Source organism: Orycteropus afer, unplaced genomic scaffold (genome assembly GCF_000298275.1).
Source record: "Orycteropus afer afer isolate SDZICR_OR568_19922 unplaced genomic scaffold, OryAfe1.0 scaffold00119, whole genome shotgun sequence".
In the NCBI taxonomy this organism is placed as follows: domain Eukaryota; kingdom Metazoa; phylum Chordata; class Mammalia; order Tubulidentata; family Orycteropodidae; genus Orycteropus; species Orycteropus afer.
In genome coordinates this window covers 3,431,769-3,445,999 of record NW_006921706.1, presented here as the reverse complement: position 1 = coordinate 3,445,999, position 14,231 = coordinate 3,431,769, and the positions used below count along the sequence as shown (strand labels likewise).

General features: G+C 35.6%; 1 protein-coding gene across 1 annotated transcript in view; it reads left to right on the top strand.

Annotated features, from left to right (window-relative positions):
* The first annotated feature begins 631 nt into the window (after positions 1 to 631).
* Positions 632 to 14,231, top strand: part of PHF14 (PHD finger protein 14) — a 254,861-nt gene continuing 241,261 nt past the window's right edge. Inside the window, exons 1-3 of the mRNA XM_042781427.1 lie at positions 632 to 707; positions 789 to 899; positions 10,997 to 11,790. Coding sequence (XP_042637361.1) covers positions 632 to 707; positions 789 to 899; positions 10,997 to 11,790 — 981 coding nt within the window. The remainder of the gene's footprint in view (positions 708 to 788; positions 900 to 10,996; positions 11,791 to 14,231) is intronic.

Here is a 14,231-nt window from a genome sequence, read left to right as displayed (position 1 = left end):
GCTGCCTGTGCTCCCGCATCCTCTCCCTAGGTCTCCTCCAAACGAGCACCTCACGGATTCTTTAGTAAGTGTGTCCGAGGCTTCCGAGGGGAGAGAGATCCATTTCAGCCCTCCTAGATAACAGGAGGAGCTGGGCGTGGGGGTGGGGATGGGGGTCTTGCGGGGACCTGTCGTGGGAGGTCTCCTTCCAGTGTCTAAGAGAATAAACACTGCTTTTATTACCTGGGCTTTCCTTTTTTTTTTTTTTTTAATTGACTGTTGCGGTGTCTAGTTGAGATTGAGAGCGAGTCTCTGAAACATCTCCACAAGATGTGGAAAAAGAGGGTACTCAGCTTCGATTTTGGCCCATCTGGGTTTGCGTTAAGGAGCCCTGGTGCCTCAATGGTTAAAGCGCTGGACTGCTAAGGTTAGCGACTGGAACCCACCAGCCGCTCCCAGGGAGAAAGAAGTGGTACTCTGCTTCCGGTTGAAGATTAGTCTTGGCAACCCCATGGGGGCAATTCTACTCTGCCCTGTAATGTCGCTATGAGTCCGAATCGTCTGGATGTCAATGGTTTTTTTTTTTTTTTTTTTGAGGGAGTTGGCGGGAGGTAGGGTTTGCGTTGGCTACACCTGAGTGCTGGAGCTACCCATGGAGCTTCCTAGCCTCCCCCCACCCCCTGCCTGCATCCTGAGAACTGAGTTAGACAAAGGTTTCCTGCGCGATGGTTTCTTATCTTCCCTCAGCACCGTGGACCCCCTGTTGTTGTTGGATTATGAATGACGATGTAATATTTTTCTCTTAACAGTGGATCGCAGCTCCAAGAGGAGGCAGGTGAAGCCTTTGGCCGCTTCTCTGCTAGAAGCTCTCGATTATGATAGTTCAGATGACAGTGATTTTAAAGTTGGAGATGCTTCAGGTAAATGTTTCCTTCTCTCTTCCCTTTTTCCAGCTTCCTGGAGATGGGCTTATTTTCAGAGTTTTTTCTTCTTTTTTAAAGAATCGGTTTTGGTTAAGTGCCAATTTATAAAGTTAAAGCACATAAACTTCATTTATTTTGTCCATTTGATTTACCACATTTCCCCAAGATCCTATCACTAGATCCTATCATTGCTTGTTTTTGTTGCTACTTATTCAGCGGTAATTAGCAAGTAGGGAAGGACTTACTGCAAAGATGCCAAAGCATTTTCTCTATTTTATACCTTAAATATATTTATGCATATTTCATGGTTGGAAAAAAAAAAGACAAGGGATATCTAGAAGTAGAATAATAACCTGCGAGTAATATGGGCCATATACAGTCCATGATTTTCTTTTCAAATCACTTGGCAGTCCTATTCCTGGGAGTTTTGTTTTTTGTCTTTAACTAGAATAAAAACTATAACTTTAAGTTATAGTAGTACTGCAGCTTGTGGATTGTGCCTTTCAAAAATCTCTGAGGCATAAAGCATGCATGCTTGCTCATCATATTTTATGATTTTAATATTAATCTTTAAAAGGTAATAATTCATGTACCAAATTAGAAAATATAAAAAAAAAGTATGGTTCTCTTGTAGTTTCTTTTCCATGTGCAACTTTTCCTTGAGGGAATCTGAAAAACACAATCGCTTAAATATTTTAGGTGAAAATAAACACATATGAGAAATGAAAACTATGTGTCATTCTGCCTCTTTGATGGATGGTTAAATAAAGTGAGAAATGAAAGAGCTTCCAATTTCATCCTTTTCCCAGTTTTTAAACTCTCTTCCAGAGAGTTTGCTAGATTTTGCTCTTCTTTCTTCTGGCTTTTCCATGCTAAGGATGGTAGGAAGAGATGAAATTAGATTTTGCAGCATTACTTTTATTACTTCTGATAATATTAACAAGCAGCATTGTGCTTTACTGTGAATTTTTCTTTTTAATACTATCATTTATTTTTACACTAACTCAGTGAAGGAAGTAATTATTTTATAGCCAAAGAATGCTCTCTTGAGCTTAAAGAACTTGCATGAGGTCACTCAGTTGGTAATAGATCTAATTTATCTTTTGACTCCAAAATACTTTCACTGTTTAATCTCAAGAGGAGGTAGATATATTCTTAAACTGAAACTAGGTGGATATTGTGCTTGCTTGATTTAGTTCACAAACATCTATCAGAAGTTGATAAGTTTAAGTGCTTTTTAATCTTTGTTTCTTAGCTCTTAAATCCTTCCATTTATTCAAGGAGCCCTGGTGGTGCAGTGGTAAAGTGCTCAGCTGCTAACTAACTAGAAGGTTGGCAGTTTCAACCCACCAACCATTCAGTAATTTTGGTAATTTACAAAGAAGGGAAAGATAGGGATGGGAAACCAAAATAAAAAAAACAAATTCACTGCCATCCAGTTCATTCTGACTCATAACTACCCTGTAGGACAGAGTAGAACTGCCCTGTAGGTTTCCAAGACTAAAGTTTTACAAGAGCACACTGCCTCATCCTTTTCCTGTGGAGCTACTGGTGAGTTCAAACTGACCTTTTGGTTAGCAGCTGAATGCTTTATCCGCTGCACCACCTGAGCTCCTCCAGGGAAGAGAAAGGAGGTAAAATTTAAATCTGTCTTCTTAGTTCTCTTGATGATCATTGACAGACAATATATTCTTTTTGGCTGGAATGTAGCTTTTGGTTTATGGTAGAAGTTGCAAACTGAGACAGTAGCTGAGTCTCAGAAGGTATGAATTCTTTGAATACCGTCATAGGAAAAACTCCAAAGCTTATTATCTTTAAGTATTCCATAATTATTTTTGTCACAATAAATCCTGAGTTTGTAGATAACTTTTTTATGAGATAGAGTCATTCACAAGTATCACTTTTCTTTACCTGGGATAAAGCAATCTAGTGATACAAAGATAAACTACATTCTCATCACAATTTGTGGCATCAAGTTACATAGACATTTCTGCCCTTGTTAAGTTAAATCCTATCCAGAAGGAGCTCTCGATTTGTGAAAGCTGGTAGGATGAGTTTAGTTAGGCTGCTGTTTTTTTTTTTAAATTTAGAATTTGAATGTTTTTAGGAATGACTTTCTCTCCCCTTCTGTCATGTCTAGTCTGTTGCACTAGGCCTTTTCCCTCTTTGCCTCTTAAAAAAAAAACACACCCAGTGCTGTTGAGTTTATTATGAGTCATAGCAACCCTCTTTGGTTTTCCAAGGATGTAAGTCTTTACAGAAGTAGATTGACTTATCTTCTTCTCATGGAGCAGCTGGTGGGTTTGAACTGCTGACTTTCTGGTTAACAGCCAAATGCCTTACCCATTATACCACCAGAGCTCCTTTCCTTGCCTCTTGGAATGCTTAAATTAGTGACTTTAGGTCATTGTTGCACATTATTTTTGTATTATAATGACCTATTACCTTATTTATTTTAATTATCTGTGTAGTTCTTGAACATTAATGCAAATGAGAGTTTGGTAGAAAATGATTTCATTTAAAATAATTAAAAGTTAACAGAAACAATCATATTTTGTACTGTTGCTTCATAGGATATTGGTGCCCTTCTATAGCCAAAATGTTGGCTTAGTCTAGGTTATGGATAGTTTCTGTTTGAATCTTTTTTTCTACCTAAGATAATATGTTTAGGAGCTCTGGTAGCGCAGTGCCTAAGGCACTTGACTGCTAACCAGAAGGCTGGCGGTTCAAACCCACCAGCTACTCCTCAGAAGGAAGGTTGGGCAATCCTACTTGTGTAGTGATACTGCCTTGGAAACCCAAGGAGTGGTCGCTATGAGTTGAGGCCGACTTGACGGTGCATAACAACAACAACAACAAGATAGTATGTTTAGTTGAACTTTACAGAAAATACACATTAAATATATACTGGTTTTCAAACATGTGGGAGTTGGAATCCTACGCCTTCTTATGAAGAGATTAAGGTGAAGATGAAGAAATAGTAGCTAACCATCTGTCCTGACCATAGTGTCTTGAAAAACATGCTCTAGAAGTGAAGTTTTATTTTTCTGTTTGGCTTTAATAATAAATACAGAAAATACTGAAGGTTATTATATTGAACAGCCTTGCAGATACACAATTTTATACACATGGTTTTCAGATGATAAAATAGGAAAAAAATCAGCATTGCTGAAAGATGACCTGCCAGTAAGATTGGCAAATCATCATTAATAAATTTAGTAATTATAAACCTCTACCCACCAGCCACTTCTCGGAAGGAAGGTTGGGCAATCTACTTCCGTAGTGATACCACCTCGGAAACCCAAGGAGGGGTCACTATGAGTTAGGTCCTTCTTGTTGTTATGTGCTGTCAAGTTGGACTTGACTCATAGTGACCCCTTCTTGGGTTTCTGAGGCACTATCACTATGGAAGTAGATTGCCCAACCTTCCTTCGGAGGAGTGGCTGGTGGATTTGAACCACCAGCCTTCTGGTTAGCAGTCAAGTGTCTTAGGCACTAGGCTACCAGAGTTCCTTTAGAAAATTAAGAAACTGAAAATAGCTTATCTTTTATTTGTAAAGTGAAAGCCGAGCTAAATTTCTCTTTTTTGAATGAAGACGGTCAGTTAATAAATTTTAAAGTTAAGTCCAGAAATGAGGTGTTAGTATATTGTATATATATAAAATATGCTATTATTTGTATATAATAATATATAATTATTAAATAATTATATATATAATTACTTGAAATATAATTATGGAATGAGCCATATATAGAAATATTAAGTGGAACCCTATGAAGATACCAGCTTTGTAAGTCTAAAACAGAATATTGCTAATTTCATGATTTATCCTAGTTAAAATGTTTATATTTGAGATTTGAGCCTAGGGTTGAGGATACTGTAAGAGACATTTTTATGATTAATAATCAGCTATATAAATTGAATGCTTTTAAATATGTGTGCATGTATTACTTCCATTATACAAGGCAACCTAGCAATGCCGTGCCTTCCCCCTCCACTCTCTTACAAAAGGAAAAAGCTTAGCTTTAGGTCCTGAACAATAGTTAATTTAGTGAGTTACATCACTAGAAAATAATTTAACTGGAAGAAGAGTCAGAGACTTTGTGTTTTGTGCATAATCTGACTTTGGAAAAGTGGGTCAAGATGTGTTCATTGACCATCTAGTTTTTCATAACACTTTGTTAGGTGTTTTGATTCACAAAGCAATAATAATAAAATAATTACACAAAATAAGGGATAGATGATATAAGGCATGGTTATTATAACACTTGTTTAGTTCAGATCTTTCAAAGGAGATGGGGCTACTTTAGATTGGCTTGATCTAGAAAAATTACATTGAGGAAAAAGAGTTAAACTATCAACTGAAAGAAATACCATATTTAGATAAATAGCAGTCTAGGCGAAGGAAATGTTAGTGCAAGTTTTGAGACAGAGAAACGTCATGTATATTTGGGTGTCAGAATTGGGTAAAAGAATAGTGGAAGAGATAAGCTTGGGAAAATGAGGTAAAATTGAAGCCTTATATAACCAGGTGTCTCAGCCTTGGAACTATTGACATTTTATGTTGCTGAATTTGTTGTTGGGGGCTGCCATGTGCACTGTGGGATGTTTAGCAGCATCCCTGGGCTCTACCTACTAGATGCCAATAGCAGACTTCTCTTCCCTCTTTCAGGCAATTATTGTCCCCATTTCTCTACTTGAGATTGTCCCTACTTGAGAACCTCTTGTCTACATTTACCCAGAAAACCCAAAGTGACACAGCTGGAACTAGAGTCAGAGATAGAGGATGAAGTGATGAGAATTGTTGACTAATTAGCTGTTTGAAGAGATGTATAGAATGAGTCAAAGATGGCCCTAAGGTGATAACTGAATAACCAGTGGACTGGTGATTTATTATCTATTATGTATATTTATAGTACTAATCACTTTTGTGTGCCTAAGGCACTTGACTGCTAACCAGAAGGCTAGTGGTTCAAACCCACCAGCCACTCCTCCGAAGGAAGGTTGGGCAATCTACTTCCGTAGCGATACTGCCTCGGAAACCCATGGAGGGGTCCCTATGAGTCGGGTCTGACTCCATGGCACATAACAGCAACAACAATCACTTTTGCATTGGGTCAGTGAACCAAATATTTAAAGTTGATGAAATTGTTGGAAAAAAAAAAAAGATTCTTTTTATTGCAAAGTTCACATAAAGCTCTGAATTAATTCATGTTGATTTCATTACTGTTTAATATTTTTCATGGGGAAAGCTTAAGCATTGATTACAATGGTATTGATGGTTGATATTGATTAAATTATTTTATTCAATATATTGTGAAGGGATTCTTATAGTTTGACATTTTAATTCTTTAACTGTAAACAATTCTCATATTGTGTGTTAGTTGAAATAGGTATTCTTAGAGAGATTTTCATATATTGTCCATTTGAGAAAGTTTTTGCCTTTTGTTTGACTGAATGGGAAATAGGAATTTCAATTAAACTTTTTTTTTTTTAAATGTAGACAAGTTTATTTTAGACTTGGCTCTGTTCTTCTACCTAAGATAGCTTTATTTGAAGTGGTTGACCTATTGGCCTGTTCTATTCTTTTTTTTTTTTTTTTCTGGGGTGTCAAAGTGATGGATTTGGAACAGAATCATCCTTTTGAGTTTGTAGGAATTTTTTCTTTGCAGTTTATAGGATTATAATTATGGACAACCTATGACTCTGATTTTTCTTACTGTCACTATTACCATCCTATGCTTGTAACAAATATTGTTTACCTTTATTCTTTAAGTATATATATATACCCAAAAAAAGTGATGGCTAATCAGATGAAGTATTTTACAGAGATCAAAGAAAGAGAAGATTAGATAGATTCCTGATCCTTTCAGTTGGATTATGGCTAATATAGTATATTTGTAGAATGAAGGGTTTGATAAACACCTAGGTTTTGGATTTGTGAGAAAATGTCACATTTTTCTATTAATAAGTAATAGTTTTAAAGCATTAAAATTTTTTAAAGTTGCTTTCTATTCAGGCACAATTATGAAACAAAAACAGAATGTAAGAATATAAATTTCTCTCTACTTTTAAAAATAATAAGGAGCTTTGGTGATGTAGTGGGTAGGACATTTGGCTGCTAACCAGATGGTCGGTGGTTCAAACCCGGCAGCTGCTCCGTGGGAGGAAGATGAGGCAATCTCCTTCCAGAAAGATTTATAGCCTTGGAATATGAGTTGGAATTTACTGGATGGCAGAGGTTTGTTTTTTTTTTTTAAATTAATTAATAGACATTGGCAACAACAACTGAAACAAAATCACAAAAATCCCTGACATTCTATAAACTTTACCAAATGATAGCAAAGTTGGATTGGCCTCAGTTTTGACCAGGTACTCTGTTTCTGCCTCAGTTTAATTTTGTCTCTACCATTGAATTTTCATTGGTAAAAAAGACTTCTAGAAGATTGTTTCAGAATCTTTCTTTTTACTTTCCTTCCCAATTAATTATGGCATTGCTTGTAAGATTTTCAACTTTCTATAGTCATTGTATGCAGGAGACCCTTTTTGGCCTTAGAAGTGCTAAGTTATCTTATTATTTATTATGTCTTTATATTAAAATTGAAGTCTCTGGATGGTGCAATTAATGTGGTTGGCTGCTAACCAGAAGATTGTAAGTTTGAGTCCACCTCAAGGTGCTTTAAAATAACAAAGGGCTGATTATTTACTTAAAAAAAAATCAGCCATTAAAAACCCTGTGGAGCACAGTTCTACTCTGACACACATGGGTTACAGTAAGTCATAGTTGACTCAATGGCAGCTGGTTCACATTAAAATTATTTTTATAGTAGAATTTTATATGTTATACTCTATCTATCTATATACATACATACATACAATGTATTATATTGTATAGTGTATTATATAATACATATAATAAATATATTTAAACATATTTTTTATAGCAAGTGGTTTTTCTGACAGGTTCAATTTAATTGTGAATAGTTTTAAAAGTTATAAGTTTTTAGTGATTTGTAGTGATGTGGGTTTGAAAAGGACAGAAGTCACTTGTGAGTGATATTTCTTTTTAAAATACAAGAAGCTCCTAAATCCAAGTTTTTTCCTAATTTTGGCACATTATATTTAATGTAATTCTTATATTGGTGAAAATATACATAGCTGAAGATAGCACCATTCTAACAATTTCTTCATGTGCATTCAGTGACATAGATTACATTCTTCAGCCTGTGCTACCATTTTTGCCCTTCTTTTCTGTTATTTCACCATCGTTATCCTAAAGTCACATAAACTTACTAAACTTCCCATCCAGCCTTTTGAGTGGCTCAAACTTATTTGATGACAAAAACTGACTGAAACTAATAGGCATTTATTTGTAGTATTTATTAATTACAGTATTATTATTACTTACTTTTGTTGAGAAAATACACAGCAAAACATACACCAATTCAACAGTTTCTACAGGTACAATTCAATGACAATGATTACATTTTTGAGTTGTGCAACCTTTCTCACCCTCCTTTTCTGAGTTGTTCTCCCCCTTAACATAAATTGACTGTCCCCTGAGCTTCCTATCTTTGTTCAAGTTGCTGTTGTCAATTTGATCCTGTGTAGATCTTAAAAGAGCATGAAAGCCTTTTTTTTTTTTTTTTAACTAGTTAAGCTAAACTGTTTGGTTTTAAGAAGAATTCAGGGGATAGTTTTGGTTTCAGGTTTCAAGATTATCTCAGGGCAATAGTTTTTGGGAATTGATCCAGCTTCTATGGCTCCAGAAAGTCTGGAGTCCATGGGAATTTGAAATTCTATTCTGCATTTTCCCCTTTTTGATCAGGGTTCTTCTAGAGATTCTTTGATCTAAACGTTCAGAAGTGGTAGCTGAGCACCATCTAGTTCTGGTTTCATGGCAAAGGAGCAGTATTCATGGAGGCAATTAGTCCCATGCCCTAGTAGTACAGTAGTTAATCACTCAGCTACAGTTGCTAACTGAGAGGTCAGTGGTTCGAACCCACCAGCCACACCAGATGTGTCAGTCTACTTCTGTAAAGTATCCTTGGAAGCCTTATGGGGCAATTCTACTCTGCTCTGTAGGTTTGCTGTGAATCAGAGTGGATCAGAATTGACTCAGTGGCAGTGGTTTTTTATTTTATTTTTTTGGTTTTAAGTAGAAATAATGTGTTTGATTGTTAGGGTAGTGATATAGACCTCACTGGGAGCTCTGGTAGTGTAGTGCCTAAGGCATTTGATTGCTAACCAGAATCTACTAGCCACTCCTTGGAAGGAAGATTGGACAATCAATCTACTTCCATAGAGATACTGCCTTGGAAACCCAGGGATGGGTCGCTATGAGTGGATCCAACTTGAGGGCAGTGAGTTTGTTTTTTGTTTTTATAGACCTCACTGGGGCTGTTAGTGTAATATATGGTACATACACCATGCTGCCCTTCTCAAACCTGAAATATTTTGAATTCTGAAATACATCTGACTTCAAACATTTCATATAAGGGATTATGGACCTGCATGACACTGTTCTTGTGTCTTGTTCTGGATTGTTCAGGATGAGAGTATTTTCCTTAGAATAGTCTTGAGTAAGATGTGGATGCCTGCATGATAATCATGAGATTCAGAATTATGATTTTATAGGACCTGATACTAATTATAGACAACTTTCTCTACATTTAATGCCCAGTAGCTGTTTTACTTTTATAGTTATTACAGGGTAGTTTGAATTAATAGAAACTAAAATGGTGTGAAAATGCTTTTTTTTTTTCCTTTTTTTTTTACCTTATTATTGCCTTTTCTTAGTTTTAGGTGCAAAAAAAATTATTATGAGTTTTACTATTGGTGTTTGGCCAAGAGTTGGCTATGACTGTTTTCTCCTCCTGCTTCCCCTCTCTTCTTAACCCCTGCTCTCCCTCTTCCTCCCCAACCTGATATTTTAGATTTTTATTTATTTGATTGGTAGCAAAGAAGATTAGATGGTTACTGAGTAATGTTGGCTTAAAGGGACTGGGCTATCCTCGGCAGAAATAGAAGAAATTTGATAGAAAGCTTGTAGTCCTTATGAACTCTTTAATCTTCTCAGCCCATCCTTTTAGTAGCTACTGTGGCTGCTAGTTTGCAAGATAGATTAGCTTTTGCAGTCCATTAGTTCATTCCAGGGAGCTCTGGTGGCGTAGTGCCTCAGGCATTTGACTGCTAACCAGAAGGCTAGTGGTTCATACCCACCAGTCACTCCTCAGAAGGAAGGGTGGGCAATCTACTTCCATAGTGATACCGTCTCGGAAACCCAAGGAGGGGTCGCTGTGAGATGGATCCGACTTGACAGCAGTGAGTTTGGTTTGGTTTGGTTTTAGTTCATTCCATTCTTGTGGCTCTGGTTATTACTGCTGAGAATTTTTCTAAGTTTAGATAACTCATCATTTGTTGATATGGACATTATTCTAATAATCAGGAAAATTGATAACTTCTCTTGAAACTTCCATTTTCTATGGCTTTGCTATTGTTTCATTTCACCTGCATACTTGGTGCTTCTCATATTCATGTGGTATATTAGGGATATAGTCAAAGTTGATTGCCATAAATTATCTATGCTCGTTTTTGCTTGGTGAAGAGTGAAATTAACGGAAAAAGCTTTTCGGGCAAGATTTTTCTTGTTCTGGATGTGTATCTTTTGATATTTGCAAGTCCAAATAGTTATAAAAGTACAATGTAAGGGAAGGAGAATTTGGTCTATATTACATTATCATTAAGTTAAAAAATAAGTGCCTAATTTTAAAAAGAAGTGCATTTAGGATACCAAATATAATATGAGCAATATTACACAAAATGGTTCTCCTCTTTTTAAAGCATATTTTAATTTAGAATTATATATTTATTCATCTTCATTATTGCTATATTGAACTAAAACCATTACACCACCTTCATTGATTTATTATTTAATCTGATTGGGAATGTCTACCATTATTTGACCTAAATTTCTTTATATTATTTTACAAGTTATTCACAAATTTTGGTGGTTTCATTTGTGTCAGCGTGTTGTGTGTGTGTGTGTATGTATATACATATGTGTGGTTTTTTTTTCTCATATTTTCAACAGATTCTGAAGGGAGTGGTAATGGAAGTGAAGATCCATCAAAGGACAGTGGAGAAGGCTCCTGTAGTGATTCTGAAGAAAATATTTTAGAGGAAGAACTGAATGAGGATATTAAAGTAAAAGAAGAACAAGTTAAAAATTCTGTGGAGGAAGAAATACTGTCGTCAGAAAAACAATTAATTAAAATGGAAAAGAAGGAGGAAGACGAGAATGGAGAAAGACCTAGAAAGAAGAAGGAAAAAGAGAAGGAGAAAGAAAAGGAAAAAGAGAAGGAGAAAGAAAAAGACAAAGAGAGAGAAAAAGAAAAACCAACAGTATCTGATAATGTGGCAGCTTCTGCTGCTGCCACTACACCTGCCATGAGTCCTCATGCTGTTAATGCATCCCCTTCTGTCCCCAGTACGACACATACTACAGAGGAGCAAGTTAGTGAGCCAAAAAAGTGGAACCTTCGTCGAAACCGACCACTGTTGGATTTTGTATCCATGGAAGAACTGAATGACATGGATGACTATGACAGTGAGGATGACAATGACTGGCGACCTACTGTAGTAAAGAGAAAGGGAAGATCTGCATCACAGAAAGAGGGAAGTGATGGTGACAATGATGATGATGAAGATGAGGGAAGTGGGAGTGATGAGGATGAGAATGATGAAGGCAATGATGAAGATCATAGCAGCCCTGCTAGTGAAGGGGTTTGCAAGAAGAAGAAGAGTAAAGTTCTTAGCAGAAACAGTGCTGATGATGAAGAACTGACCAATGATAGCCTGACACTTTCTCAAAGCAAGAGTAATGAGGTAGATCAACCCAATTTTTATGATATCTTGTCTGTCTGGGGAAAAGGGAATTCTTCTCTAAATCACTCTACTAGTATTATTTGGCTTCCTTGAAACCCTGTTTTTAGACAGCTGTGGGAATGAATGAGAGCCCTAACTGTAACATTTATTCATTTGGCCAGCAAAACTTTATTGAGCATCTGCTATTTTTCACCGTTCTCAAGGAGCTCACAATCACCGTCGTCAAGGAGCTCACAGTCTATATATTTAGAGGAATTAGAGAAATATTCTTATATTCATAGACTTGGAAAATGGTAGAATTTTCCATTCTCTTTTTCATCCCTCATCCCATTGTTCATAGGACTGCTGAATGGTGCTGAGTGGATTATAAAACAAAGGCCTCCTTTTTTTCAACTTAATTATATCCAATCCACATAAAAATTCTTAGTTTGAGAATAATTTAGAGCAACAATTTGGTTAATGCTTGTCTCAAACTTTTAGAATCTTAATTTAAATTTCCTTTCTAGTTGTGGCACCCTTCATCTGAATAATCACAAGATCTTTGCTTTATATATGTGGAAGTAAATATGAACTATGTATTTACAAACATTTAGTAAATAAGTTTCTACAAAGAAATAAGAAAGCAAATATTTCTATTGATTATCATAAACCTACAGTAATGGCTCAGTTCTTCCACTTGAAGTACTACTACTGAAAGTTAGGTTTATCCATTGGGCCCAGAGATGCAACATTCAAGACTCTTCAGTCAAACACATTGTGTCTCTTTGTTTGTGTGTTTATGTATATGTTTTTCTTCAAACGAAAGACTGAGTTGTCACCTTACATGTAGATGTACCTGTTACATCACATGTAGAGCTATAATAAAGTCTGACATTTCTGTTAATGCGTTTATAGTCACCAAAATTCACTCCTTTACCAAACACTTATTCTATGTTTTATTTTCTTTCTTTTTCCATTTCATTGAAGTAGTTTAAACTGGTAGAAAAGTTATCTTTTCTCTGCTTTATTTGTTCCTTCACATTTCTTCTGTTGAAAAGTTTTACATAGGAGTGATTATCTATTGTAATTTTGTTTCATTTATAAATTTGGAGATTTCAAAAGCATGTGTAGCAGGCTATGAGAGGTTGAATGTCAGTAGAGATGAAACAGAAGTGTACACTTTAGATTATAAAATCATTAGCTAATTTCATTGCCTACCTCCAATGCCATCCTTATTCTTAGTTGAAATGTTCATTTGGAGTATAGTATAGTATTTATAATGATGTAACACAGGCAGGTCTATGTTATTGATGCCAACTTAGGGAAACAGAGGTATGGAAAATACAGTTGTTCATATTTGATTTAGGCATGCATCCAATTCACCTGATACCACTTAACACTCATTCTGTATCTACCTTTAGTAGTGTCAGTTTCTTACTTCATTTCTATTAGGCTGATACTCAGAAAAATAGATTAATGATAGAGGCAGTGTAAATTAGGCTTAGGCTGCATTATATGTTTGGGTTAATGGTCCCAAAAAATGTTCTAGGAATGATATTCCAAAGCATATCTTGGATAAGTGCCCTGATAAAGTCAAGAAGTTTCTTTTTGTATTAGCTAAATTAAATTCCTGTTACGCAAGTTTATGTTAATTTTCCTTTTGCTGTGCCCTGGGCAGAAATGTGTAAGAGTTTATAGGAAGTCATCTTCACTCAGAATATTACTCTACCTATAAAAGTGATAAATTTTTTTTCCAAAATGCTGTTGGTTAAACTGACAATTTTTTGAAGATTCTAATTCTACTTAAATTATACTTCTTATAGCTAGATATTAAATTTTAATGAGAAAGTAATACATTGAGATTATTACTTTATCTTATGTCTCTAAATTTTCTGTTCATGAGATCTAGGTGTAAAACGATGACTAAAGGTAATTCTTGTTGCTTTGCAGCCAATGATTGTGTCTTAATCTTCTGGATTATTTAGGTATTGATACCTTGCCAAGTATTTATTAGATAGTTAATAAGTATATATTTGATTATATTTGAAATGTTATTTTTCTCTACCTTTACACTAAGTTTTCAAACCACTTCGTAGTAGAGATACTGGAAATTGTGGCTCTGGCAATACATAACAGAATTATAGTTTATTAATTTTATAAGCAGGTAAACTTTTTCCATGGCAACTGTGTGAACTGCATTTGTGGGGACATAATTTTGGGCATCACTTATAGGTTAATGATGCCTAGGAACTTTCAGAATTATATAGTTTCTAAGGAGAATTTTATTTTTTTAAAGAGGGGTTCCTTTTGTAACTTGCTCTTTTTTTTTTTTCTTTTTATTGTGATTTGGGTAAAAATTTACAGAGCAAATACACTTTCCATACAGCAGTTCACAGACACTTTGTTTCGTGACATAGACCACAATTTACCACAATGAAACATCTCCCCTCCTACTTCCTCCC